Source organism: Notechis scutatus, chromosome 2, assembly GCF_049901735.1.
Source record: "Notechis scutatus isolate UNSWTSFEM ecotype Mainland chromosome 2, rNotScu1.2, whole genome shotgun sequence".
NCBI lineage: Eukaryota > Metazoa > Chordata > Lepidosauria > Squamata > Elapidae > Notechis > Notechis scutatus.
In genome coordinates, this window is record NC_142010.1 from 111,007,894 (window position 1) to 111,032,388 (window position 24,495).

The 24,495-nt window shown below is 39.3% G+C and overlaps 1 protein-coding gene and 1 long non-coding RNA gene across 23 annotated transcripts in view; one reads left to right on the forward strand and one right to left on the reverse strand.

Moving 5' to 3' along the window:
- Positions 1 to 122: 122 nt before the first annotated feature.
- Positions 123 to 24,495, reverse strand: part of ITGB4 (integrin subunit beta 4) — an 85,246-nt gene continuing 60,873 nt past the window's right edge. For 9 of the 22 annotated variants that reach the window (XM_087955780.1, XM_087955779.1, XM_026667469.2 and 6 more), the window contains exons 27-41: positions 23,703 to 23,907; positions 22,267 to 22,421; positions 20,474 to 20,654; positions 19,430 to 19,567; positions 17,990 to 18,172; positions 17,263 to 17,394; positions 13,557 to 13,778; positions 11,129 to 11,278; positions 10,703 to 10,873; positions 8,347 to 8,499; positions 7,276 to 7,464; positions 6,600 to 6,755; positions 6,211 to 6,375; positions 4,100 to 4,216; positions 123 to 2,920 (exon numbers count right to left, since the gene is read on the reverse strand). In XM_087955780.1, coding sequence (XP_087811906.1) covers positions 2,778 to 2,920; positions 4,100 to 4,216; positions 6,211 to 6,375; positions 6,600 to 6,755; positions 7,276 to 7,464; positions 8,347 to 8,499; positions 10,703 to 10,873; positions 11,129 to 11,278; positions 13,557 to 13,778; positions 17,263 to 17,394; positions 17,990 to 18,172; positions 19,430 to 19,567; positions 20,474 to 20,654; positions 22,267 to 22,421; positions 23,703 to 23,907 — 2,460 coding nt within the window. In that variant the 3' untranslated portion in view covers positions 123 to 2,777. The remainder of the gene's footprint in view (positions 2,921 to 4,099; positions 4,217 to 6,210; positions 6,376 to 6,599; positions 6,756 to 7,275; positions 7,465 to 8,346; positions 8,500 to 10,702; positions 10,874 to 11,128; positions 11,279 to 13,556; positions 13,779 to 17,262; positions 17,395 to 17,989; positions 18,173 to 19,429; positions 19,568 to 20,473; positions 20,655 to 22,266; positions 22,422 to 23,702; positions 23,908 to 24,495) is intronic. The other 13 variants (XM_087955793.1, XM_026667471.2, XM_087955796.1 and 10 more) reach the window with 3 other exon arrangements.
- LOC148132178 (uncharacterized) lies at positions 21,508 to 21,797 on the forward strand. The gene is made up of 2 exons (XR_015747663.1): positions 21,508 to 21,609; positions 21,657 to 21,797. It is a non-coding gene; the product is annotated as an uncharacterized LOC148132178 (long non-coding RNA).

The following is a 24,495-nucleotide window of genomic DNA, read 5'->3' on the forward strand; positions in this document are numbered from 1 at the left end:
TAAATTTGTTAATTATTAAATTAAATTTGTACAAGATCTGCATTGTTGCCCTCATTAGCAGTCAAGCTGGGTTTTTTTTTTTACACATAGCATATTTGAAAATTTAAAAAAACCAGCTGCGATCATAGAGAAAATGTTTATTAAGTGCAATAAAAAGCCATCTGGTCCAAAGCACCATCTGTTAGATCTCTGAAATACTGAAACTGCATATGTACTTAATTCCATCATCATCTGCAAGCCATAATAATCTACAAACATATAATTTACATTATAATGTGTTTTTCATTATACGTCAGTGAAAGCATAGAATGCCTTTTGAAACTTCTGTTTAGAATGACCGTGTTCAGGGGTGGGATTCTACCAGTTTGCACCTATTTGGTAGAACCGGTTGTTAACTTTCTAAGCAGTTCGGAGAACCGGTTGTTAGAAGAAATTACTGGCCTAATCCTGTAAGGAAGGCAGGAAGGAAACATTCTGCTGTTGCTTGCAGAAACTGCCTCTCCGTTAACCCTTATTACATTCTTGGCAGGACTAGACTTCCTGTCTCTGGAACTTCTCTGGAGTTTTTTTCCCTCCTTTGCTGATACTTTGCTTGTGTGGAGTGACCATTCAAAGTTACAATGGCACTGAAAAAAGTGACTTATGACCCTTTTTCACGCTTACAACTGTTGCAGCATCCCCACAGTCACGAGAGGCCATGCGAGGAGATGCGTGCCTCAATGTGAGTGATGTTGAGTTGGCCACGCCCAGCCAGTCACATGATCACCAACCCATGTCCACCCAGTCACATGACCACCAAGTCACGCCCAACAACTAAGCCACGCCCACAGAACCAGTTGTTAAACATTTGAATCCCACCCCTGACCGTGTTACTAAAATATGGCCACTAGATACCTCCAGTGACTCTTTGGATTATACCAAGATGTGTGGTTCTTATTCTGAGGGAAAAGTTTAATAATCGGTAGTAAAGAGTTTGCAAGAAACAGGAAATCGTTATCAGAAAAAGAAATGGGAAGCTCTGAAGATAAAAGTTAATGCAGCTTCTCCTAGGAAGAAATGATTTGGAACTTTCTTACAAAGGATGCAGGAAATCATTCATTTTCTTGAATACTAAAGAAATCTTGCCCGTTTGAAAGATAGTCCAGGAACTTTAACAATTCCATATCTTATGAATGATTCACAGCACTGAATATAAGAATCTAAGAGCTCCATTTTGAATGAATGGGCCCTGCTGCATTACTCTTCCTAGTGGCATTGATCAAATGTTCAGTTTCAAGAAATGTTATGTCCATCTGTTCTGAGAACCACCCACAACTACGGGGCACTTCAAGTCGTGGGGTGCAGGATAAGCCAACTAGCATTACCCATACCTTATGTGATGATAGGCACTGATGAATAAACTTGTCATTTAGATTAGAGGTCTCCAATCATGTCAAATTTAAGACTTGTGGACTTCAATTCCCAGAATTCCTAGCTGGCATAGAGTTGAAGTCCACCAAGTCAATAAGCTTTGAGAACCCTGATTTAGATAGATAACATGCCACATAATTGCATCCTGACCTCACCGAAGAATTCCTGGGCAGCACAGCCACATTAACTAATATTAATTAGGGTTTCAGTTTGTTTCCAAATGAGTTTTAGGATTACTTCCCAAAAAACACTGTGACACGGTGCTATCATTGTCAGTTTACTAGTTCATATGTGGTTGGGGGGAAAAGACCAAACAAGTAGTAGGAAAATGTATGGGAAACAATGACATTGGGACTATGACCAAGGGCTATTGCAATTGTACCATAAGAGCCTCATCTGAAAGCAAGTAAATTGTTGGCTAAAAGTATATTTATTTATTTTTACTTATTTTTATTTTGAGGGCTTCCTCTTAAAGATATTGTCCATGACACAATACCCAATATTTGACATTGAAGTTGGAAAGATACGTTAATTGGCCCCATGTTGTATCGGGGATTCTTTGGAAAAGGATTTACAGGTAGTACTTGTTTAGCAATCATGACCTGGGACCAGCAACTCCGGTTCTTAACAGTCACTAAGTGAAACTGTGCTTGTGTTTATACTCTTGCTTCAACTGTCTTTTGCTTTATCTTTATCTGCAAAGGTCATAAATACAAGGATTAGTCATAGAGTTAGTTTTTTATTATGGTTGTAACAGCAAACGACTGCTGAACAAACAGTCACTAAACGAGGACTACCTGTATATATTTTAGCAACCTTATACCATAGAATAGGCAACAGTATTTTTTTTGTTAATCTGTTAATGAATTCCTATATACTGCACAGCATGCGATTTTATAACCTACTACTTTCCAACAATTGGATTAACTCCCCTGCATTGCAAGGAATGTGTATGACAAACAGGATGTTATCATGCTCAGAAGAAGAAAAACTCAGGGTGGTCTTCACATCGACAAAGAGGAAGAGATCCAGTTAAAATAGGCAAAGTGAAAAAGGATGGTCTGAGGTAAGGATTTCAAACCAAATCCAGAGCAGAAAAGCAAGATACTCATGAGCTGGGCTCAGAGTAGAACTAGCCAAGAGAGTTTCATAATCAAGTGTTCTGTTAAAAGCTCCTTTCACGAGATGCTAGTTTTACCAGCTAGGCTGTGTGCAGATACCACCTGGTGGCGTTTCAAAAGCAATGGCCAGCGAGTGACTTTTAGGGTTAATGGAGCACAGAGGTTGCCATCCGCTCCCATCTGAAGGATGGCCACAGAACATCTTGTGGAAACGCAAGTGTCTTTTGGGGCAGTTTCCTTGTGCGCTTAAGCTTCATAGAATTGTCTCTCTGTCTGTCTGGAGAATGTCCCACTATTGCTGGACATCGTGCTGGTGATGTATTCTTTGGTGATCTGTTTGGTAAGGGTGCCGCCACTCTCCACTCGCTGGGTAGTCATCAGCATCCCATCTGAAACGAGGGGACAGAATAAAAATAGCAAAAAACAAACAAACAACCCCCCCCACCCGTTTGTTAGATTTGCAATTCATTCTTAAAGCATAAAACTGGCTGTTTAGGTTTTGTTGAGTATGTGGAGTAACCCCAAATATATTCTGATTTATACAAGTGCATTTTGCGAACCCAGCTAATTGTTTTATTAACTAAATTAATTGAGACGTTAAGTGCGTTCAATCTGTGTATGCGCACAAACACATAGCCATACGTATGTGAAAGCTTAACATAGTTTATTTTTTGTTTTGTAATCCTGAAGCATTGCTTTTATGACTTCTGCCCCTGCACTTGGTTGCGTTTAGAAACACCCTAGAGACGTTTATCTGATACCCCTAGACCTGTTCAGGGACTCGGGAAAGAGCCAAGCCCGCTTAGAGGTAGTAAATATCCCAGCCCTTCCTAAAGTCACACTTCTGATTATCATCTAAAAGACAGACCTCTTCATATCCTGCGAAATCATTCCTGAAGTCACACTTCTGATTATCATCTAAATTCTAAAAGACAGACCTCTTCATATCCTGCGAAATCATCCATAACCTAAAAAGCTTTACAATTACATATAAAGCAACACAGACGTCTTATCTTAAAAGATCTCACGGGTGCACCTGCAGGCATTCAGCACCGTTTGTGTGATGAATATAATACTTTCCAAAGTTCCTAAATAAAGTTGGGATGCTGGTCCTAATGTGCTTTAAGCAGAAGCTCTTTTGGTCTCCATTTAATTTTTGTACCAAAAAAAAAAAAAAAAGCAGTTCTTTAACTTAGAAATAACTGCTCTGTTATGGTTCCTGGCCTTAGCAGTGATAGGAGAGTTTCCTAATACTATGAAAAAAATATAGTACCATTCAGTAAAGCTATGTACGAAAAAGGCCTGTTCTGCCAACTTTCTAGGGGGAAATTTTTCTTACTTTTTCTTGAAGTGGAATGGAAGACAAGGAAAGCAGCATAAAGGCCCACATTCTCTTAACATTAGCATAAACATAACTTCAGGAGTAGACTGGATTTCATTCTCGTTTAACTATTTCTGAATAAAGATTATGAATCCCAGGTACTCTTCATATTAATATTGTCCCAAAGATCTTAGCAAGGTTATTAAAAATCAAGGCACCCCTTATTTCCATCATTCCCTTTTTTTACCTGCATATAAAGGATCCAGTAGGGAGTGAGTGATGCTCGTTTGGGTGTTGTATTCTGTAGGGAGATTGAAGACTTCCTCCCTGGTGAATTGATGTGTTCCATATTGAGAGAATACTCCTAAAGCAGAAAAGATGGGTGGGTAGAAATGTAATTCAGTGCTTGGATATCTAATTCTCATACCATCTAATATTATGTTTTAAAAAATGACTCTGAGAAGAAATGCAAGAAGGCAGTGTCTAAAGCAAAACATTTGTTTTCACATATCCATGATGCAAAGCTCTATTCTGTTACTTTTATTTCTGGCTAATCTTTCCAAATCTTCATTTATTTTTTATCATTTATCATCTGTCTCCCTTTGAATTAAAATGGGATGAGAACAGCTTCAAAAGCAGAAACTTGTAAAAACCATTTGCATCGCCTTGAAGATCAATTTTCTACTCCCTAAGAAAAAAGCATTACTTTTAAGAGTATTTAAAATGTCCATGCACGTATCGTATTAAGGAAAAACTGATACACCATTCAAGCTGTCTACTCCCATATATTACACTTGTACAAATTGGATAATGAAGACCCAACTTTAACACATCCATGTTACCCTAACTTTGGGGTTTGGATGCCTTACTCACTGTTCTTTAAGAACACATTCATATGTGCGTTTTTATTTCAAAAGACTTATACAGCTGCTTATATTGTAACAGTACCTCTGGATAGTACAGAAAACATTAAAAACAATCAGAAAACAAAGTCAGTGAAAATTTCAAAAACCGATGGAATCCTGGGATCAAAATTTCGCCTACATCTAAGTATCATCTTACTGGAATTCCAGCCTCATCCTATCCAATGCTTGTAGGAAGAGTCAACATTTCCAGACCTTCTAGAAAGTAAGGAGTATGAGCAGACTGCCAGGTCTTTGGGAGAAGGGTGTTTCACAGCACATGGGGCAAATGCAAGAAGGCATACTTCATAGACCCCACAAAAGAACAACATTTAAGGAAAGCAACCTGAAGTGTGCTCTCACCTGTCCTCATCTCCAGCCCAAAGTTAAGACCATTGAAATTTGGGTTTTTCACATCTAATTGGAGTGTTTTGTATCTTCTCTGGAAACCAGCTTTGTTACAAGTGCAATCTTCAGAATTTCAGAGATGACTGTGATGACTTAGCAAAGCTTGAGATCTGCTCAGTTTCTATTAACCACTTTCTATTAACCACTGGTGACATAGAGTCCTAGTGGACAATTACTTAAATATGAGCCACCACTGTGCGGCAGCAACCAAAAAAGCCAACACAATGCTAGGTTGCATTAACAGAGGGATAGAATAAAAATCACATGAAGTATTGATACCGCTTTATAAAGCCTTTGTAAGACCACACTTACAATACTGCATCCAGTTTTGGTTATAAAAAAGATGTAGACATTTGGAAAGAGTGCAGAAAAAAAGGGGGCTGGAGGCTAAATCGTGAAGAACGGTTGCAGGAATTAGGTTTGTCTAGTTCAGTGAAAAGAAGGACTAGGGGTGGCATGATAGCAGTGTTCCAATATTTGGCACAAAGAAGAGGAGGGTCAATCTATTTTCCAAAGCACCAGAAGACAAGATAAGAAGCAATGGGTGGGAACTAATCAAGGAGAGAAGCAACTTAGAACTAAGGAGAAATTTCCTGACAGTTAGAACAATTAATCAGTGGAACAATTTGCCTCCAGAAGTGGGTGCTCCATCACTGGAGGCTTTTAAGAAGAGACTGGACAGAACATGTCTGGAATGGTATACAGCTGCCTGCTTGTGCAAGGAGTTGGAGTAGAAGACCCCAAGGTTCCTTCCAGCTCTGTTATTCTGTTATCCTGCTGCTGTGGCATGCCACCTCTCCTTCTGTTGCTGGCAACTCGCCTTTATGTTTCAGGTTAGGCAGCGGGAATAATCAGACACCACCCATTAGCCCATGGAACACCTGACAAGGCCAGAGCCAGAGCCAATTCCTATAATTTATACTTTACAGTATGAAAGGAAAGAGGAATTGACATTCTGGTTTTTTTTAAACATTTTGTTAAGACAACGTGCCCTTAACAGCACTCCAAGAAGAACAGATGATAGAAGTTCTTTGGCACCAAAGCATACCTGCGTCTTGAGATTCAATGGTGATAATGCCCTCCCTTTCAGGGCCAAAGCCCTGAGTGGTCTTGGCTTGCACTTTGAACTTATACGGAACATTTTCGCTCAGGTAAGGCACTGTAAGGGTGGTCTCTGGGTTATCTCCTTCCACATAGATAGTCCTGGGTTCCCCTGAGCAGAGAAAAATAAAAACAACAGGTAGGAAGCTTAAGGAATAACACATACCCACTCATACACTCCCATCTCCTCCTCGTGCCAGACCCTTTGCTTCAGGTGATTGTGGTTTTATGCAACCCAGGGCTGTCCTGCTCTCTTCTATAAATTGGGAAATGCTATACGTTATCTGGGAGAAGCTTTGCAACTGAAGTGGAATGTGTTTCAAAAGGCTGACATACCTCCACCCTGCAGAGTTTCACAAGTGACCATGTAGCCCAGAATTAATCCATTGGGTTGGCGGGGTCTCTCCCAACTTAGCTGAAGCGAGTCTGGACTCAAGGCTGTGAAGACGAGAGGCCCCGGGGCACTGGGAGTGCTCAGAGTAAATGGCGATCCTATCAAGTCAAGAAGAATGGTCAGAGTTCCGTTAAGAGAAAATCAAACCAGTAGCAAACAGAGGCACAGGAAGAAGTTCAAGGATTTAGAATTGTAGAATTGCATTTGGGCTTTTCAAATATCTTCTATACTTTTTACTTTGTTGTATCCAAAAAGCTAACCCAACTACATTTGAAATTTACAGGAAGTAAACTACCACTCAAGATTCAGTGGAAGCAGTGGATGAATGTAGGACTGGCACTGGGGAAGCCCAGATTCTATTCCTTACTCCAGTATCAAGACTAACTTGGGCCACTCTCTCTCTCTTTGCCTAAACCTATCTTAATTTTAAAATAAGGATGTGACAATCCCACTTTCCAAAAGAAAGGTGGAATATGAATAACGACTACATGCATGGTTTTCATGCAGAATAAACAAAGATCTACTTTGAACTCCTTCTCCAAAAAAGCACAGCTGAAAATCAACATCTGGAAAAGGAGTAGCATATCCATGAAATTGTAAGCACTTCAAAACAATTACCTGGCACGGGACTGAGAGGGCTGCGTGGATCCACCTGTGACTCAATGGTTATCACACCTTCTCTTTCTGGACCCCATCCCTCATCACTTTGGGCCTTTACTTTGAAGACATAGGAGTGGTTAGGTAATAGATCATCCACCACCACAGAGTTCTGCATTGGACTGGGAATTGTAAGTCTTTTTATTTCACCTAAGAAATAAGAGAAAAACCAGCTGTCATCCCACAAACTATGATGATCAAAAATTGCAGCTTCTATTGGCAGAATAGGTACTGCTAGTGAATGCGATACGCTGAATGCTACAAATCAGATCTTGAGGCAACCATGCATATGATCTTTCGTTCAGAAATAATTGAATGTTTCTTCTTCATAGATGATCACGCCTTTTATTTTAGTGTACTTTAAAAGAAAAACTACGTCCTTGTCTCTCTTGTAATACCACGTCTCATAGAAAATGAAAAGAAAACTAAACCTACAAATTCTGTCTCTGGATTGTTTGGGAATTAAGGATTTAACACATTTTGAACAGTGTTTTTCATCAGGATCTAAATTCACATTAGCCTTATTCCAGTCAAAGAAGCGAGTGGTGACTGGACGACCGGAGGGGGGTGTGGCCAGCCAAAAGTCGCTACCGGTTCAGTGACCCAGGCCAAATTGCCACTACCGGTTCTCCTGAACCAGTGCGAACCAGCTGAATACCACCACTGAAGCTATCTCCTCATGGGTATATATTAGATAATATATTAGGAAACATTATTCAGCATATACAGAAATATTTATTTATTTATCAAATTTAGAAACTGTCCATCCCCCTCACAGAGGGTCTATGAAGGTTCTGCCCTTGCTGTGGTGTGTGGAAACATCTGGAAAACAACAGGACAGGGAAATCTGTTTGGGCAGTTTAGACACAGATATCAGCAATAAGAAACACGATTTGGGGGTTGTTCCATGTTCTGATCGCTCATGTACAAATCATGTTCTGATTGCTCTAGAATCTGATGCCTTTTGACAAAAGAGGGTTTTATGTGGATATTTCCGATTCCCACTTTCACCACAGAGAGAGCTTCACTGACCTCCATTGAGAAGTTGGTATTGCACACTGTATCCTTGTACTTCTTTATCACAGTGGGGTTCCTGCCAGCTGACTTTCAGGGAGGTTGGCCCGAGGGCAGAGAACACCAGGCGAGTAGGGGTGTCTGGAACATTCAGAAGCTGCATTCTAGAATCTGAGGCAGATAGAAAATAGCAGGATTAGATCTAAAGGCCGGGAAAGGACCACACACAATCTTACACATCAGCATGAGAACCCCTTTTGTGTCAAAGAACAAGCAAAAAGTAAGTACTGTTGAGAATGTAGCCAGAAGAAATGAGGGGAACAGTATGGTTGAAGAATCATTGGACAGTGAATGAAAACAACACCTTGGCTGCATTGCATGGTAACATGCAGCAGGAAAACAAGAAAAGATTTGGTTTTGTCAGGGAAGCAATTCTTCTTCTTGTCCCCAGGTCCTAGATCCCCAGGGCATGGCAAGGTTCCAGGTGGAGGTTAGATTAAACTCACCCACCCTGCCAAACTAGGGCCTAGCTGATCAGAACTTCATAGACATCTTCCGAGTCAGTGTAGTCCCATGCCTTCTGGGACTGAGGAGGACAAAATGCATCCTGGATTGTTCATTTTGCAGAACTTTTGGTACTGTCTAAGCTTGTTTGCTTGCAGATGTTTCATTACCCAACTAGATAACATCATTAAAGTAAGTGAATGTTGGTTTTGCTATCTTGCCCCGACAATTTGGATAGGGGTGTAATTTCCTCCTTGGTGATTCCTCGATTAAAATATCGTTTTCTGCCTGATTGTTTGTCTTGTGTTGATCCCTGCTTATCTGAATATGGGCAGTTAGACAGTATGTGTTCTTACCTTTTTGTTTCCTTCCTAGATTTTTATTGCCTTTTTTGAATGGTGTGTAAATATGATTTATTTCTCTAAGTCTACTGATAGCTGATTTGTCTGAATGTCCTAGGAATTCCCTAGCATTTTTCAATTTGGCTTGGTTTATGAAGTTAATAGTTTCCCATTTAAAACTGAGATACTGAGTGGCTAAGTCTGTCTATGTGTTGTGAGATTAAGATGTCTATGGAGATTCTCCAGCCATCTAGGTTATGTTTGTCTCAAAGGTGCGTTTTCAAAAGCCAACGGAACTTTGCTTTTCCTTGAAGATGTTTCATGTCTCATCCAAGAATGTAAGATTAAGGAGTTCTCGTTGTGTCTTTCCACTGCTATTTGGTATTTCTGGATGTGCTTTGCTACTCCTCTGCCTGTCTAGCCTACAAAATTGATTTTACAATCTTTACATTGTATATTGTAAATGACTCCTGCCTTTTCTTTTCTGTTTGTTGTGCTCTGTTATTCAGAATGGGAAGGGAACAATTAAATGTTGTCATAATGAGCCTCAGTGGCACAGTGGTTAGAGTGTAGTACTGCAGGCTACTTCTGCTGACTGTCGGCTGCCTGCAATTTGGCAGTTCAAATCCCACCAGGCTCAAGGTTGACTCAGCCTTCCATCCTTCCGAGGTGGGTAAAATGAGGACCCAAAATTGTTGGGGGCAATATGCTGACTCTGTAAACTGCTTAGAGAGGGCTGTAAAGCACTGTGAAGCGGTATATAAGTGCTATTGCTATAATTGTAGTTGCACCCTTTAAAAGTGGAAGACAAAATTATATAGCAATTATTATCTGAACTGCAGCAATTCCTAGAGTGCCTCTATTAGGAGACATGGAATTGCTTTCCAGGCAGTTCGAGCCAACCACCAACTTTTGCTCGTCTTTTTGCATCTAGGCAAATTAGTCAAGAGAGAAAATGCTCCTAAAACATTTTGCTTCCTCCTTAAAAGAATAGACTCATCTGGCTAGACCACCCCTTCCTTTTGTAGAATTAGAAATTTCCCTCTTTTCCAAATGTTTATTTTGGATGCAAGCAAGGTGCTTTCCTTTCTACAGAGGACAAGGTAGTTTCAAAACCAGAGGAACTAGCTGCAATTATAAGCTTGTGAGCTATAATAAATATAGACCATAAACCTCAGCAACTCCTTGAACTATGTAAATATGTTTTAAAAGGAACATATTGTAATATTTGCCTGTTACAATCTGGGCAGATGGACCTGGAGACACAGAAGAATAGCAGATTGTTAAGGATACTGTCTGAGCACTAACTCCTTTGAGTACGTAATATAATAACTGAAGTGATGTCGTTAGAACATGAAAGCCATCAAAGTGAAAGAGATGTAAGGTTAGAAGGCAGAGCAAATTAGCACATGCACCCAAGCCACTTGAAGGGACTTAACATGAATAAATTAGCAGCTTATGAGATGAGTCACTGTAGCTGGAGCCAACAGTCTTGCAGATGATCAGCCATGCTGTGCTGTTTGCTATACCTAAGTATTTGGAAATCCAAGAGGGCCCATCAGTCATGACTATAGAATCCCGAGCATCACGGCTGTCAGAGTAACCCATCACATTTGCCCTCCTAAAGCCCACATCCTGTGGGATCTGGAGTATCCTTCTAGTTTCTTCGTATGTGGGAGAGAAAACATTCTTGGAAGGGTCTAAAGGACATGCCAAAAACAGAGAGAAAGAAAGACACACCATTGAGAGTACCAGAAAAAGATTGCAGCACCAACACCAGGCACAGTGACTGAAGGAATAGCCTGAGGAAGAAGGAATAATTTTTTTCCTATCTAATACTAACTGGCATGAGAGACCAAGTGGGAGAGGAAGACTTCAACTAACTAGAATCTGCTTCTGATAGAACACTGAACATTCTCAAATCACTAACAGATTCGCGCACATTAGTCACCTACCGTGTCCAGACACCGTGGTATACTCTCTTGTTAGCGATGAGTTTCCAATCACTCTTCTCTCGTGGTATACATGTGGACTTAGATGATTTCGGGTTAAACTTCCACTACCGGCAGGGAAGGCAATATCCAGTCGGCCATTCATCAGATGTTCTGGAAATTATTCAATTTGCTGCAGTTAATATCTGTAACCAGTGACTACAGATATGCATCTCAGCCAAGTTAATGAATATGAGATTTGACAATAAAGATATCTTAGAATGCCTGGGCTCGCGATCTGTGCTAAGTCATAATGTGGTCTCATTTTTACTTAGTGAACCCAAACACTACAGTTCATATATCAAGGTTCATGGCAACATGCTGTATGAAATCAGCCAACTGTGGTTACATTAACTAATCCATGTTTAAATTAAAGAAATGTCTCGTAAGATATGTGAACTTAAAGTTTCTAGTATCAAAATGTAACCAAGTGCCTCCAATATATTGATTTCAGCTGTATTATTTCCAACCAGATATGTTGGTTGCAGATTAATGGGATTCAAAGCTGAAGACACCTGAAGAGCATCAGTTTGTGAAACATTGACCTTGGCTTTATTATTCTGTTTCTTATCTATAAAGTGCATTCTGGAGCTCCATAAGAACCCACAACCCTTATGTCACATCACTTAAATCCACAATGCACAACAAAACATCAATATCAGAATTAAACAGATTGAAAGGACCAATAGGAAAAGAGCAAGGGTTGGTTAGGTCAGAAGGTGGTCTCATGAATGCCAAATGATATACTAAAGGACATGATATTCAAGTAATGCTATATTTTTCAAACAAGAAAATGTTATTACTACTTTAATCCACTTTAAAACAAGCGATCATTGGAAAAGGCAAGACATGATTATAATTGCTAGCAATTTTAGAGCATTCATTAAGTTCCTGTATGTCTAATATATTCAAAAGTCTGTCCGAATAGTTAGAGACCCTTCATATTCAGAGGCATTATATATATATTGGCACCAGATATTAATAACAAACACTCTGGCTGGCCATCTCTTTTTTCTGTTTTCGAGTTCTTCAATCAACTCTGTAAACCACTATTGGAAATAATGAGGGCAAGATGAAGAGAAATTCTTAAATGAATTACAGAAAATGCTCAGGGGAAAGCATTAATTCTGTCTCAATGGCTCTAAGAATGTACTGAAATTTTTAACGGTTGTTGGAATCATTGGTTGACTACACAATGTAATAACCCCTATTTGGCATTGTACAGATATTTAGGGCAACAGGTTCCATGAAGGAGAAGCTATCACGTGAAGCAGCTGGAACATACCAGGATGGTGAAAGTTCACCCAATTTAGCATGCTGAAGAAAATTATAGTTATGATGTTACTGCAGCAGATAACACTGTTGTCCTTTGCTAATGATATTTCAAATGGGAAGAGGGGACTTCCAAATACTGCCGGGGGGGGTTTCCTTCAGGGATAATCAATTGGGGGATGAATGCCAGCAATGCAAAAGGCTGAAGGAAATAATGGGTCTATCTTTCTGACCACCATTCCCCCCCTACTCTTTTTTTCACTTCTTCTACCAAGTGCCTGCTAGGAAAGGAACTCAGATGTCTGAATTGCTGGTTTGCAGAGGATTTTTGAAATTAGCTTGTGAACTACATGAAGGGCAGAAATATGCAACATGTGTCCCCCCAAAATCCTCCCTCTTTACACCCATTCTGTTTCATTCAATTCCATGCCTAGGATAGCCCCGACTTTGGTACTAAATAACCAATCACAAGCAGATTCCATTACAAATGCTAAATGTATTATGCAGGGGTGGGATTCAATTTTTTTAACAACTGGTTCTGTGGGCGTGGCTTAGTTGGTGGGCGTGGCTTGGTGGTCATGTTATTGGCTGGGCGTGGCCAACTCAATATCACTCACATCGAGGCATGCATCTCCTTGCCTGGCCTCTCATGACTATGGGGATGCTGCAACAGTCGTAAGTGTGAAAAATGGTCATAAGTCACTTTTTTCAGTGCCATTGTAACTCTGAGTGGTCACTCCACACAAGCAAAGTACCAGCAAAGGAGGGGAAAAAAACTCCAGAGAAGTTCCTGAGACAGGAAGTCTAGTCCTGCCAAGAATGTAATAAGGGTTAACGGAGAGGCAGTTTCTGTAAGCAGCACCAGAATGTTTCCTTCCTGCCTTCCTTACAGGATTAGGCCAGTAATTTCTTCTAACAACCGGTTCTCCGAACTGCTTAGAATGTTAACAACCAGTTCTAGCGAATAGGTGCGAACCTGTAGAATCCCACCCCTGGTATTATGCTATTAACACATTCTTGGAGCTTGTAGAGGGTTAGCTTGAATAAATTGCATTCCAGGGCCCTGGAGTAGGAGGAGACGTCATGGTTACTGGGAGGGAAGAAGGTGGCCATCCTTCACCTGGTTGGGGCTGGGAAGTCCCACTCCTTGGTAGGCTGCCGCTGCTTGAGTCACTGTCCACTAGCTCAGAGGGGATACTACCCTCATGGAGGAGACACTCTGTGTCCGAGGAAAAGCAACTGCTGTCCGAGTAACGAGGGATCAGTTCTACTGGGAGCCTCCAAGTGACGTGGCGAAGGTCCAGCTCGTTCCCCAGCAGCTGCACATATTTCCATCGAGAGCCTTTTGGAACAAGTGAAGGACTTGCGTTGGCACAGTCGGAAGAGTACAGGAAGCACCATGAGGGGTACAAAGCAGCCGGTCCATCACTTGCAAACTACCTGCAGTCCTGCCTAGCAACACTTTAGGAGGAAGCACAATACTCAAGGACTCTTGTAGCCCTGAAAGGAGTCTGCTACACATGCACTGTATTTGTGCTCAAATTATCAGTGGAAAGCAGAGACCTGAGCAGGAATCCATGAGGCCCACTCTCTGATTCTTGCCAATCATAATAAAAGTATGACATCCCATCTTTTAAAAAATATCTAGAATCAGCAGATCATAGGACCAGGGGCGACCTTCCTTGATCCTCTTCATTTAATAAATATAACATTAGATGATAAATTAAAACAAAATCACAATTGGGTAAAGAATCAAATTAGCCAAGACCTAGGGTAACACTTAGTAGTTGTCTGGATATCTCTGAAGCAAGATATCCAGCAACAGGGACAAGAGTTAGTTTCCCAAACTGCCTTATTTGTACTAAGTTCATCATTAGGCCTTAGTTGTCGTCAGAAAGAGGTAGTCCTCAACTCACAACAATTAGTTTAGTGATTGAAGTTACAACAGCATTGAAATAAGTGACTTATGACCGTATTTCACACTGACAACTGTTGCAGCTTAGCAACAATTGCCTTGCTTAGCAACAGAAATTTTGGACTCAGCTGTAGTTGTAAGTCAAGGACTACCTGTAGTGATTTCACGATTCAATGCAAGACCCCAAAATAAATCTATCTATCTATCTATCTATCTATCTATCTATCTATCTATCTATCTATCTATCTATCTATCTATCTCCTATGCAAAGTCACCTGGAAACAAGTTTCACTGAGTTAATACAGTAGGACATAGTCCCAAATATGCATATATAAGAGTTCAATGTAAGAATAGAAGGGGAAAATCATTTTGAAACTTTCTGTATCATATCAATAGTTTATACAAATGCCCATACCTGTACGGCAGCTGAATCATGCTACATTCAATTGTGGTTACACCCAAATAAATCCAACTTTAAAACCACATTACTGTATTACCTTATCATAGAGTAACATATCAGAACATCACTGTGCTTGCTGAAGAATTTTTCAAATTGCAAAATTACATACAAGAAGTTGACTTATGATTGCAGTTGGGACCAGAATTTCATTGCTAAATGAGACCGGTAAGTGAATCACATTCAATTTTAATCCTTTTCACCCTGATTATTAAGTGAATCATTGCAGTTGTCAAATGGTTGTCAGGCAAATCTGGTTTCCCACATTGACTTTGCTTGTTGAAAACCAATTGGGAAGGTTACAAATGGTGATAACCCTGAAACGCTGCAACCCATTGTAAACACATGGCAGTTGCCAAGCACCAGAATTTTGATCACATGATCATGGAGATCTGTAACAATTTTAAGTGCAAAGAATGGTTCTAATAAGTCACTTTTTTGAGGCTCTTTGTTTCTTTGAAAGGTCATTAAACAAATGGTTGTATGTTTAAATCTACCAGTAAAAAGATCAGGTTCTTCAGAACCCTTGACTGTATGGAAATTATTGTATCCACCCCTCTAGCAATCAGTGTTCAATGTCAGAAAATTATAACTGTGCCTTGTGGATGGCCTAAAGGAGCAATTTCATTTCAGCTCAAGACAAAGTAGTTTTCCAACGTCTGTAATACCTGGAGAGTGGCTTGTTTTCAAGTACGTATGCATTGAAAAAGAATAATTAAGGGATAAGTGAAGTGGAGCCAGCTACTTCATGGAAGATTATTTCCAAAGCTGAATATAAATAAGGCTGAAGGAACAGCTAAAATGGGAAGGGATGATCAAGGCAATGCTTGGGAGAACTATCATTCTACAGCAGACAGACGAGGTCCAAAAAGAACAAATTCTTTCAGGAGAGCCAGACAGTTACAGGGGAAAATATCTACATTCTTTGAACAGTAGAATTCAGGAAAGGAAACAGCTGACAGGAAATTTTGTTATTTGATCTTTGAAAACTGAGATAATTCAGCATCTTTACATATCTTTAACACATCCTAATGTAGGAAAATATTTTAACATAATATAAATGTTTTTTTAACTAATAATCATTAGGATATTTTATTATATATTACCATCAAGATCTTTCATTTTAAAAATGCACAATATTTCCATGATCTACATTCCTCTTGAATTATGTACATTGTACCTTGATTCAGATAAATCACAATATGGAATCCATAGATAGAAGCATTATGTCTGTCTTTCTTTAAAAGGTTCGAAAAATCTTTTGTAGCAAGTAATAGAATGGAGTAATTTTCAGAAGTAGACTTTGGCCATCGGGAAAAAAATGACTAAGAATTGAAACTACATGCTGAACCAAAACCAAATGCAAAGTACAATACACTTGAATCTTCTTTTGAAGATATCAATCATATGCCTAAATACAACAACTTAAAAACTGGTTCTCATGTACTGTATACTTTGTTTATCCGACCCTCAAAAAGGCAAGAATTTTGAAATTCTGTGACAGACAGTATCTTTTTCTATCTACTACCCAGGTCAAAATGGCAGCTCTGGTGGCCTAGAGATGGAGCTTTCACCTCACAATTAGGAGGCTGTGAGTTTGATCCTAGGTAGAGGCTAATATTTGGAATAGACTCTCCTGCTTGAGCAGAGGGTTGGACTAGATGACCTCCAAGATCCCTTCCAACTCTGGTATTCTATGCATATGTTACAGGGACCCCTGGCTTAAATGGTATGGGTTGATTGATGGGTTTAAGAATTCATTTTCCAGCATAAACTGATCATCTCTGGTGTAGATAATGGGATGTGGTTGTTAATCTTTTTGTCCTGATTTAAAATATGATTGGTTTTGGAAGGCATATTTTGGTTTTTGGATTTGTACTACCTCAATGACTGATAGCAGTTAACCAGGAAATGGGAAACTAATTTTTTTAAAAATGATGAAATAATTAATTGTGATGACCTCTAAGCTGAAACTTTCATTCCTGAAAAATAGATGGCAAAAGCATTTAACAAGTCCAGTGGTCTGACAGTGAACTTGTGCCTTGATGTTGGGGTTAGGTAGAAGTGATAGTTTGCTATTTTGCTACATTAGAGGAAAATCCATGAAGTGCAAGTACAAAAACAATTTACAATCCTGTTTTGCTATCGGGTTGATAAACCACCAAACAGAAAAATTCCACTTCAGAAATATATGTATGGATATTCTTAACTATGAAACCTCCACACAAAGCATTCCTCAGATTTTTTAAGACAGGATAATAATATTAGCTTTGCTTTAAGATGTGTTTGGTTCTAAATAATATAAAAAAAATATTTGCTAACCTATTAATATGGTGCTCTGCATGTTCAAGTTGTTTTGTATTGCCCTTGTATAAACATTTTCTCTTATATCTATACTTTATTAAAAAATAGCCACCAAACATTTTTTGCAAGCTATAATGAAGCATACTGTACCAGAGTCATCTGAGACGCTGGGATGTTTACTACCAGCTGGTGAACGCAATACATCTGTGCTGTACATTAGAAAGCTGTCATAGTTTTCTTTTCCTTGTGCATCAATTATTGGTATATCAGGAATTATAGGAACTGCAAAAAATGAATGAATGCAAGAAAGAAAGAAAGAAAGAAAGAAAGAAAGAAAGAAAGAAAGAAAGAAAGAAAGAAAGAAAGAAAGAAAGAAAGAAAGAAAGAAAGAAAGAAAGAAAGAAAGAAAATATGAATAGGATTTTTTGATACATTCAAACATAATGAATCCCAACCATACTTTAAATCAAGGCTCTGTTTGATCTAGTACTTTGATCTAACGTGAGACATAGTTCACTGGAGAAAACTATGTCAGCGTTGAAGGTCTTTGATGTAAAAATATGCAAGTTAGGCTAAGAATACTGGAATGTGGTGGAAAAGTGTGATATATTTTGCGTATACCATTAAAAGTAAGAATATTAATAAATAGTTTGATCCTTGTTACCAGTGGTATTACATTAAACAGAGAATATATATTCCACAAGGTATAGTTGTCTAAATGCAGACTATAATACTGATTGCATAATACCCACATGATAGAAGCACAAATTCACAGGAATATCTCTTAACAACAATGCATTAGTTTAAGTCCAAAACAAAAATTCTGTATAGCAGAAGATTGACCATACACATTTGAAAAGCTATGATAAAAACTCACTGGACATAGGGCGTTTTGGCTGTGTAGCCAAATTAATTGTAGCTTCTCTTTCCGGCCCCCATCCAGCTCCATTTTTGGCCTTCACTGTATAACGGTAAGGCTGTGATTCCCGTAAATTTTCAATTAGAACCATTCGCTTCTTAGGCTCTTCCACCAAGACTTTCTTTATGGGGCCAATGGGTCCTGAAAATATATATGTGTATATATTTGGTATATATTTGGTCACTTTTCTGTTTCAATCCAGCCAGCTTTCCTGCTTAAGGGAGAACTAGAATTCAGGGTCCTCTGGTTTCTAGGCCAGTCCTTTACTAATGCATCAAATGGGCTCTCAATGTTGTATTGGATTGGCAGAATCAATCTAATGGCCTCTTTTCAATAAGCAAAAGATTTTATGTGAACAAATAAGCACTAGAGTAAGGCATCCAATATATCCTGTTAAACTGGCTATCTGTATCTGACAAAATGGGATACCCTGAAGTACCAGCAAGAACAGTGGGGTTTTTTTTTCTAACTGGACTGAGCCCAAAATCTCTCCGAAAAAGCAAAAAAATTGAAAAGTAAATTTGCAGAGAGGCGATAAGATCTAATGACAGAAGTCTAGGCACTGTGGGGACTATCAAATAGTGTGGAAACAGTTGATTTCATAGAGTGAAAGACAGAGAAAACGTCAGAAATTTTGTAAAACATGGGCGACAAAATAAACTTCGATAAGACTGTAGGATCCACTCTGGGTCAGTCATCAGGGCCAGAGGTTTTGTCTTCTGAGCTTTCGGACTTCTGCTGGAATCTGTCTTCAGGGAACTTCTCTCAAGCCAGAGAGGCTAGAGAGAAGTTCCCTGAAGATGGCTCCAGGATGAGTCCGAAAGCTCAGAAGACAAAACCTCTAGTCCCAGTGACTGACCCAGATTGGAATCCTACAACATTATCCTGGGCCACCATAGGTGGGTTTCCAGCAGGTTCTGACCAGTTCTGGAGCGGTAGCAGAAATTTTGAGTAGTTCGGAGAACCCGCAAATACCACCTCTGACTGGAGATTTTACAGTATCCTTCCCCTGCCACGCCCACCAAGCCACGCCGACAGAACCGGTAGTAAAAAAAATTGAATCCCACCACTGTGGGCCACATATATTCCCCTTTATTCTTGCAATAAGACTGTTCAATAAGAAGTCTAAGCAAAAGAAGCCAAGTCAACTTCACACACAGGTCAACCAATTGTATTCAACCTGTGGAGAGATGGGTGTGTGTGTGTATACTTCTGTCATCACCATTTGGGGATCTTATAGTCCGCAGCTTGGATTAACAGTTTTGATATCATAGGTTTCAAGAGCAATGGTCTCCAGTGATGCCTTCTAAATGCATGCAATTGAAATCCTAGGAAGATATTGAACAAGTTATCCAGGATAAATGATTTTTAAGGGTAGCCCACAGATCTCATGCTTACTGTTTTCCTCGTTGACGAGTCCATAGCTGACCTCGTAAGCTGTGATCATGCCATTTGTTTCTGCAGGCTCGGCCCAGCTCAGCTGCGTCACAGTGGAGGAGATGACGTTGAAAGCCAAGCGCCCAGGCTCACTGGGAACTACAGAGATGAAATGCAGAAACAGTTCTGTAGTAACTAACACACCATTAAGGGATGCTTGAATGCCTTTGAGTGCATTGAAGGAAGAATATGAAGAGCTGGCTACCTGAAGCTGGAAATAGTACAAGAGCTATATAATACAGTAATTTTAAAGCAGATGCCCTAAAAATCAACAAGTGCTTGATTTAGAAGCATTTTCAATGAGCTGCTCCTCATAGGAATTCTAAACTTAAAATCTGGAGTTTGAACGATAAGTGTATATTGGTATTAGGTATTAGTAAAAAAAGAAGTAGGTATAGAAAGAGCCACTTGGAAGACTACTTCAATAATGGTGAATAATAACAATAACAAAACAAATTGTTATAGGGACTCCACATTCATCTCATCCCAACAACCTAGAAAAACAACCAGGTTTTTAATGATTGTCTGAATGTCATTTGCATGAGAGCCATATGGGTCTCTGACATTCCAGAGGGCAAGTACGGTAACAGTGATAGGCCAGTTCCTAGATCTCAGAGGTGACCCTGTTTCATTGGCAGGATCTGGGAACATGCCCTCTCTGCCTGAAGTCACTGGATGGGCAGAAATAATCAGAGTCTAACTCCATTTTAAAACTCCGTCTGCTTCAGCATAATGTTCCTGACCAGTGCCTTGTTTTGAACTTCTCTATCCAGTTCATCTGAATATGATTCATGAATATGCTGATGCTTACTTACTTACTTACTTACTTACTTACTTACTTACAGATTAAGAGTGGGAAGGGACCTTGTAGGTCATCTAGTCCAAGCCTCCCACCCAAGCAGGAGACCCTACACAATTTCTGACAGATGGCCTAGGCTTGCAGAAAAGAATCGGTCAGATGGCCCATTTTTCTTTTCTATCAAACTCTGTGGGATGCGACCTTACCTTCCTCTAGTGTTCGACAGTGGACCACCTTAGAATAAAGCCCTTCACCCAAAGCGTTATAGGCACAGGATTGCATTTCATAATCACAGTAGGGGTACAGGTTGGTCAGCTCTGCCGAAGGTACTTTGGAATCAAGCAGATGAGCCTCTGATTCAGGATCTCCTTGGATCCAATATTTCACCTGCAATCCAAAAAGAAAGACTTTCCCTTTTAAAACTTTGCAGAAGTATTTACCAACATATAATTAAAAGATAAAGGGGGGGGGGAATTCTCATTCAAAAATGTTACCATCTCTAAATGAATAGAATAAAAAAGCCAGAACTCTGCAATGCAATGACATAGTTTTACAAGATGCTCTTTTTATCCAGACCTTCAAAACGTAGTGAACCTAACCCCTCTGCATTTTCAGCAATAATCCTAGAGTCAGCCCTGGAAGATTAGGATGCACATATACCCAAATTACTATGGTAATCTTTAAGACTGCTTTATCTTGTTTTTATAAAAAAAAGGGAGTCACCGAATCAATTCAGAATATACTCTAGGATGAGATACTGGCTTGTTCATTTACTACTACTTTGAATAATGTACAGACCTAATGGGCAGTACTTACTCTGACTCTGCCAACATTCTGCTTTCCCCCACATTCCTCAGTAGCAGCAGTGGCAGCTTCTCATCACCCAAATATGCTGGGATTGCATTTCCCACAATTCCCAAGAATCTGACCTAAATATCTTGGGGCCACTACGCTGGAAAAGAGTTAAGGCTTGCATATCTTTAATAGCTTGAAGAAGCCACACTTAACGGTTTGGTAGAGATGGAGTTTTCATTGATTTTAAATCCAGGTCAAAACATTTTAGAACTTATGTTGTAGTTTTGTTTGTTTCTCGTGTCAAAATGATGTGACACCATGCCTCTGATTATATTATGAATAAATAGTATAACATTGAAAATACTGAAGGGCATTTTTGAAAAATGGAATCCTAAGTTAGTATCAACAATGTTAATAGTGATGTTTGCTTCTAAAGATAGACTATGTGCAAAAGATGTTATGGAAGAAATAGGAAATGAGAAACAAGTTTTATTTCACAGGACAGAGATGGCATTGAAAGTGATTCTACAAATGATAGAATATGGATGTTTGTGCTTATGGAGTGGCTATGCAATTTGTTTTAATTTGAGTGAGGATTGTTCTCTTACGCATAAGGAAAGACATAAGAGTGAATGTAAAAACAACAGGGAACTAATTTATTAATAATATTTGGAAAACTGAATTCTGATTAAATGAGTGCAAGCAATGTGAATGAATAAAATCTTAAAAATGCAATGCAGATTTTTTTCTCTTTTAAAAATTAAAACAAAGGTGTATTTTCAAAGAAGTTAATATTTATACATGGATATATAATTACTGAAATTGTATAGTTAATGCTCAGTATAATATTAGTAAAAGATGAACCACATTAAAGTACATTGAGGTTTCATGATATAAAAAAGTATAAACCATTGAGCTTATAAATACTTTTAAAAAGAAGATTAAAAAGAATAACATAGCACCCTAAAACTACTGTAGATAAGTATTTAATTTCTGACTTTCCCCTCCTTTTTACTCCAACAGATTTGCAATACTTATTGGCATAAACTTTAGAAATCATATCCGAAGTGTTTGTATTTTCCCAGCTTGAACTGTAGTGCAGTTTTTTGTATGAGCCCTGACTTTAGCACAGTGGACAAGCAAAAGTGTGCTTTTCTCCATACACAACAGTCTCATATGTCTTTTAGTGCTTTACTTTCCGTACCTTGTATCCTGCTGGTTTTCCTGGTGGGGGCAACCAATTGAAGCGTATCTTTCTAGAACTTAAGGCCTGTGCATTTGGATTAAGAGGTGCTGCAAGAATGCCTCTAGGAGAATATGGAAACTGAATCTCTGATGGCACCTCAGGCATGACGGTGTCTGGAAGGAGAAAAAAAGTAAAAGAGATTACACCATTTCGTAAACAACTAAAAAAGAACACGTCAAATGGTAAAGGATTAAGACACGTCATAAATTGGGAGAGGCAGAACAGTTATTTCTCATTCACACATCTGTAAGTGGTGAGAAAAAAACTTCTTTAGAAAAAAAGGGGATAATAAGACTTAAGCGGTATTAAACAACAGGCCATATTCTCAGAGCTAATATCTCTCAGGGATACTCGATATTCTATTTCGCCTGGTAAACGGCTGCTGCTAGTTCTTTTCCACTTTTTGCACAATATTTAACATTTCAAGACTGTTTTCACAGAAACAACATAATCACATAAGAAAAATACACCCGTCTACATGTGTTTTGAAGATGAAATATGTGCATCCTGTACCATTGTAATGGAGGTTGTGCAAAGTTATTTGGCATAGCAAAGAATTGATTGAAATAAAAAATATACTTCATGTAGAAATCTGTTGCAAGGTAACTTTGATCATACTATATCATACTATATGACAGATCACTCATTTACATAAACTAAAAACAAGTAATTATAAAAACTATTGCAGCAAATTTGTAACAGTTTGGTAGGATTTCATTAGCAATATTATTTCTCTAATTGTATCCTGATTACCACATCAAACAATGGCCAAAGGAATATCACTAAAACACTCACAATTATGACAGGACATACAAGATACAATACCACTGGCTGAAACTCAAGGCAACATTGAACAAATGGGATTTGACAGTTTCATGACCACACTGCTAGCTTATAAATGAGAATATATTTTCTGGGAATCACATTATATCAAATTTTTACATCTTAAAGATTGAAGTCTTGGTGGTTCCATTTGCCAGAGCCTAGGGAATCAAGAAGTCTAAACATCTATACTAGGGGTGTCAAACACAACCCTGATGCGGCCCTCAATGAAATCGAGTTTGGAGGGCTGGGGTGGGCGTGGCCAGGGTGGGCATGGCCAACATGACATCACTTATGTTGGGTTAGGGTGGCCCCAGCACTCTGGCAGTTAAAACAGAGCTCGGGAAGGCCGTGCATGGCCCTTCCGAGCTCCGTTTTTGCTGCCAGAGGCACCATGGGCTGGTCCTTCACTATTTCCAGGGTGACCCCATAGGACAGATCTAAGCACCCCATGGCCGGATCCGGACCCAGGGCCTTGCGTTTGACACCCTGGTCTATACAATACAGCACAACAGACAAATGATATTTAAGCATCAAAATGAGAATTGTCATTAGAAATGAATGTAGCTCACCTGGATCAACAATTGTCACTATGGTTTGAGGGTATTTGCCAACCTTTGCCCCAAACCTGGGATTGATGAGATCCACCGCGAATTGTTTCAGCTGCTGATTCCGAAGGAGGGCATCAATCTCTGTCAACTCCAGCAATTTGACTTGCACTTCCTTCTGCTTCTCTCCAGGCAGGAAGATTAGGTCACCCTCCGCAAAAACATAATCCTGGGAAGGTAAAGAGAGAACCGACTGAACCAGGTACTATTTTTTTTTACATTAAAGTATTGAAACCTCCATATTCCGTCCTTCTGATCCAAAGGCACCACCCAGAGCAACTTACAACATTTTAGAAGATGGCCTACTCCTAGAGCCATACAATGTACAGATACATATTTTAAAAATCCTTTACTATATAATAGTTTCCACATTTACCAGAATTGCATTTCACCAACTATATTTCATTTGTTCTTTGACAAAGAAGAACAAAATCTACACTGAACTCTGTAGGGCTATGAATGGTCCACAAAGGAGCAACAAAGAAATGAGGAGACGTTCGGTGGCCTTGGGACTATGCCCACTGGGCTGATAATGGACTGAAAGCCGCACCAGCAACTTCTTATTCCAAGTTTGTTTCTCTTCCTCTCCTCCTTTGGCTATAGAAAGAATATGGGGTAAGAGATCAGCTACAGAATAGGTGAAATGCTTACTGTATAACTTCTCCCTAACACAAACCACTGCCCCAGAGGACTTTTTAACCTTTCTTCCCAGTCTCTTCCTTCACAAAATTACTGTGCCTTCTGCTTCACTGAAGCT